Here is a 4,943-nt window from a genome sequence, read left to right as displayed (position 1 = left end):
ACACCCTAACCTTATGAGCACCTCCGAGAGACCGAGGGGAATCTGCCATCAATGCGACGCGGCCCCGAAGATTCTCCTGGGTGGGGTTAACCAACCAGCAAAACACCGCCGTTGAACAGTGTCCCCGGTGAGGGAAGGGAAGGGAAAGCCGCGCTCGCCGCTGGGGACGCCGGGACAAGCGAACCGAGCGGACAAAGATCTGGTACAGCACCGCCATTTTTTTCGAGACAGGTACAGTACCACCGCTACTGCTGGTGGCGGTACCTCGCTGACAGGGCCCAAGGGCCCGCGGGCCCGCCTGCCGCGGGGCGCACGCGGGGCCCGGCGGTTTTCCTTGCCCCGGGCCAGGGCCAGGGGTGGTAGGAGTAGTAGATAGAGCCGGCCGGGAGGCCCACGGTGCGCTCGTCTCGTCGCTCCGACGACGAGGGGTGTAAAAGATCTGTCCCGATTCCCAAGCGCTCCGCTCTCGCGGCGTCGCTTTCGCCGGACACCACCACCTGCCGCTTTCCCCTCCCATTCCCACTCGCACCACCGCTCCCATCCTCGCCCCGCCCGGACCCCAGCGCCCCGATTGGGCCATCCATCCGCCTCCGCCTGATTGGCCCCGGGCACCAGCACGCCCGCACGCCCGCAGCATTTGATTCCCTCCCGCACTGTCTCCCTCCCTCTATCCCCCGACGAGCGCGGCGCACCTGCGACGAGCGGCCGGGTCCCAGTCGCGGCGGGGGCGGCGGCTGCTGAGCTCTTCCGTGCCGGTAAGTAAACGCCGGCTGCCCGGCTCCACCCTGCCGGTCTCTTTACTGAATTTCTTGGACTCGCCTTTGGCGGCTGAGCGTGTCTGTTGGTGTGGGAGGAATGGGCGGGTGTTTTGCCGAGAGGTTTTGTCGTCCGTGAGGTCGAGATCGCGGCTCTGTGAGGCGTATTGCGGTGGAATTGTGTGTCAGAGGCCGGTGAGTGACTGCCGCTCCTCTCTTGCTGGTGGTAGGCGTAGTTAGTGTGAATTTTACTGACCGCGGAGTGGATTTTCTGGAGCTTCTAGTGAGATTCCATTGGCTGCGGCCTGTGGGTGGATGTGAGAAGAGCGGTGGTGATCACGTTTGGGTGGCGGCGGCGCTTCTGACGTTTTGGGGGCGAAGCTTGGTCTGGTGAGCTAGTGTTTTGCCGATTTCCTGGCTCATAAACCCGTTCCGGTTATGAGCTGTGCGTTGTTGCTGTGCTGACTTGTGCGACTCTGAGGCCGGAAAGGCCCGGTTGGAATCTTGTGCTGGCCCTGGTAATTTGCACATGGCCTGTGATCTCGATTGATTCGACCTGTAGCGTGAAATTTTGCCCCCCTCCAGTTTCATTTGTTGTGGATCATTTGCCATGGCCTCGTCTAGTGACTTCGATTGGCATGGCATTTGGGGACGGCTGAGATTACCTCCAGGGCTTCAGTTCTACTGACTCTTATGGGGAAGCTAGCTCAACTGGTCTTCCTCTGTTACTTGCAATTTTTTTTTTGTCTTTCTACCATGTAGAGTTCAATAAGCAGCCTGCGATGAACTTTGTCCTCTTCATGTGATTTGGAGAGGTTAAAGTCCCTCCATAAGTCGTCTGTAACCTTAAAATTTTAACAAGTGTTGGCTATTTGGATATTTGATACTTGATAGTACCACTAGGTATACAGATTTGTTTTTGGTGCTCTGCTGTGTCAATATTGTCTGTCATATTCAGTTTCGCCCTCTTTGCTCTTTTACTAGCAGCAGAACTCCTTTAACTATAAACCAGGAGACTTACCAACTTCTTGAGATAAATATGCTGATCGGGATTTCATGAACTGTCTAAGAAACGATGAACTTTCCTCATACCAGAAAACGCTCAGTATGCTGTATTTACATTTTACCGTCAACTTGATATGTTCTGTTTAGATATACAGGATGGCATTAGAAATGTAGACTTGTTTCATCCTAAATTATAACATTTCTTGGCCTTGCTCATGTGTATGACAATTTCTTACAATTGTTGCAGTACTCTCATGATGTACCATGCTAAGAAGTTTTCTGTGCCCTTTGCACCACAGAGGGCTCAGAATAGTGAGCATGTAAGTAACGTTGGAGCTTTCGGTGGATCCAACATAAGCAACCCTGCTAATCCTGTAGGGAGTGGCAAACAACGTCTAAGATGGACCTCTGATCTCCATAGTCGTTTTGTGGATGCAATCGCCCAACTTGGTGGACCAGATAGTGGGTATTCTCTCTTAAGTATTAATTTTTGTGGTTTTACTTGATATGATGTATAAGTTTCGTTTATTTTGTTGGTTCATTCTGCTTGTTACTTAATATGACCTATAAATTTCGTTTATTTTGTTGGTTCATTCTGCTTGTTACTTAATATGATCTATAAATTTCGTTTATTTTGTTGGTTCATTCTGCTTGGTTTCTCATGAACCTTGTCAGCAGCACAATTTCTGAGTGAAAACATTTTTAGATGGTGTGGGACAATGCATATCTAGAACCTGCAATTTGGTGGTTTTATGTCGAATCCATTGTGTATCATGCATATTAACAAACTCAAGTTTAAACTAATTTTGATATTCCAAATGTTTATGAAACAGATTTATGCATTATTTTCTATGATGAGATTGCTGCATATATCAGGTCATGGACTGTGAACACACAAGTTTCTCTTCCCCTCAAAACACAAGTTCCTCATGTTTCAGTGATTCATGCTAGTCTGCTAGAAGTTGTTAATATGGTCCTTTGGAACTGTGTCTGCCATGTTACCTTACCCAATCGCATTGGAAACTGTTGATGTATCGATAACCCTAAACAACCTTCTATAATAGTTGTTTATTTATTTGAAGTACACAAGGTACAATGCATCGGAGATTTGTTAATGTATTGGTATCATCATATCTTCAGGAGCAACACCTAAAGGAGTACTGACTGTAATGGGTGTACCGGGGATTACAATTTATCACGTGAAGAGCCATTTGCAGGTAAAGAGTGTCTCTTTTGAGGAGACAGCTAATAAATATTTGCCTGGTCACTAATACTCTATTTCTCTTGTTGCTTGTGTAGAAGTATCGCCTTGCAAAGTACATACCAGAATCTCCTGCTGAAGGTAAATGCCCTTCTATGCTTCATTGCCTTCCTAGCACACTCCCCTTCTTGCCTTCCTTCATACCGAGAATGCTTTGGTTTTCTAAAGTGGCAGCTGGTGTAGGTTCCAAGGACGAAAAGAAGGATTCTAGTGATTCATTCTCTAATGCAGATTCTGCACCGTAAGTGATCTTTACTCAATTGTCTGTGCACATGATTGTATCCTCTGCTAACATAGGCTTTTTATGCTGGTTAATATCATGCTAAAAATACATCACATATTTACAGAGATATTCTTCATTTATCTTTTCAGGGGTTCACAAATCAATGAAGCATTGAAGATGCAAATGGAAGTTCAGAAGCGGCTCCATGAACAACTCGAGGTTTGTGATGAAAACATGTGAACTTCTTTGAATCATATTATTTCTTTTTTCCTATTCAATGGATTTTGCCACATCCATGCTGTACTTTTTTCGGGCTGTCAGCTGGGGATTTACTCCAACAATCAGATTTCTTGCCCCATTCTACTAAACCATTATTCACCGAAGTTATACTTGGGTGGGTTCCTTGTAAATGACTTTGTCCTCGATTGCCTCTTGCTAACAGTTCTTTTATTTTGCCTGCACTATTTATTTTTGAATCTGCCATCTCTGAGATGTATTCTTCGGAGCCAACCTAAATTTTTGTTCCAAGCCTTCCAAGACTAGACTAAATCATCACATGTTACCATGTCAGGTTCAAAAGCAGTTGCAGCTGAGAATCGAAGCACAAGGGAAGTACTTGCAGATGATCATAGAGGAGCAGCAAAAGCTTGGTGGCTCACTTGAAGGTTCTGAGGAGAGGAAGCTTTCACATTCACCACCTACCTTAGATGACTACCCTGACAGCATACAGCCTTCTCCGAAGAAACCACGGTTGGATGATCTGTCAACAGATGCGGTCCGGGGTGTTACACAGCCAGGGTTTGAATCCCATCTTATTGGCCCATGGGATCAAGAACTCTGTCCGAAGACCAACATATGCGATCCTGCATTCCAAGTGGATGAGTTTAAGGCAAACCCTGGTTTGAGCAAGTCATAAAGCAAAGCCTTCCTTACAAAGGAAACACTTCTGAGCTATTAACCTCCACGGATGGCCGATCGCATGTGAATATATATCGTCTTAACAACAGAATGAGCGCTGTTTGGACCTTCAGATCTGCCCCAACCCCTTCAGTCACGACTAAGTGTTGTTGTCGTTGTCGTATTTCGCCATACAGATCTTTGTAATTATGAGGGTGTTTCTAAAGTCCCCAGTTAGCAATCCCCTTCTTTTGAAGGATAATCCTCAACTGAAACATGTAGCAAGAAACAGAGCACGCTTACACGCAATACCAAGGCCCTAAAGCTACATGAAAGCTATCTGGTAGTTGTACATTTCTGTTTAGTTCAGTCATTGAATCTGCTTACCTTATATTGACCCCTGTGCCATAGATCTGGGATGTTGGCAGCAACATTTTTATTGACAAATCAACTTGGCTACTGGGTAACTTTGCATTTACGAGGTTGGTTGTACCAGTTGCCATATTGGGGGATAGTCCTGTGCTATGAATAGAGCACTGGGCAATGTTCCTTTCAAGGAGTAATAGTCCATACAGTAGCATATTTTGTTACTTTGAGAAGATTCACAAGTTCGGCAGAGCACAGGCTTTCGATGCTAGTGGTGCTCAGAATCACATACCTTGGGTTGAGAAAAAAAGGATATAGTAGCTAGTAAAAGATCAGATAGCTATGAATTAAAGGGCTACTCCATTTGTTTACTCGAGCTATTTTTTTTTTACATTTTGTGGAGGTGGATGCTTTGATGCATGCATTTGGCCGTTCG

The 4,943-nt window shown here is 46.1% G+C and overlaps 1 protein-coding gene across 3 annotated transcripts; it reads left to right on the top strand.

Annotated features, from left to right (window-relative positions):
- Nucleotides 1–431: 431 nt before the first annotated feature.
- LOC119284727 (myb family transcription factor PHL7-like) lies at nucleotides 432–4,532 on the top strand. Of its 3 annotated transcripts, none has more exons than XM_037563893.1 (7): nucleotides 432–755; nucleotides 2,008–2,222; nucleotides 2,901–2,977; nucleotides 3,060–3,102; nucleotides 3,190–3,262; nucleotides 3,394–3,463; nucleotides 3,816–4,532. In XM_037563893.1, the coding sequence occupies exons 2-7, from the start codon at nucleotides 2,015–2,017 to the stop codon at nucleotides 4,158–4,160; spliced, it is 816 nt and encodes a 271-aa protein (XP_037419790.1). In that variant the 5' UTR covers nucleotides 432–755; nucleotides 2,008–2,014; the 3' UTR covers nucleotides 4,161–4,532. The 3 variants fall into 3 exon arrangements, with proteins under 3 accessions (XP_037419790.1, XP_037419794.1, XP_037419801.1); XM_037563897.1 differs by having other exon boundaries at nucleotides 438–755; nucleotides 3,205–3,262; XM_037563904.1 differs by lacking the exon at nucleotides 432–755 and having other exon boundaries at nucleotides 2,056–2,226.
- Nucleotides 4,533–4,943: the final 411 nt, after the last annotated feature.

This window comes from Triticum dicoccoides, chromosome 1A (assembly GCF_002162155.2).
Source record: "Triticum dicoccoides isolate Atlit2015 ecotype Zavitan chromosome 1A, WEW_v2.0, whole genome shotgun sequence".
Lineage (NCBI taxonomy): Eukaryota > Viridiplantae > Streptophyta > Magnoliopsida > Poales > Poaceae > Triticum > Triticum dicoccoides.
Note: the sequence above shows the minus strand (reverse complement) of the source record. Positions and strands in the feature narration are given on the sequence as shown.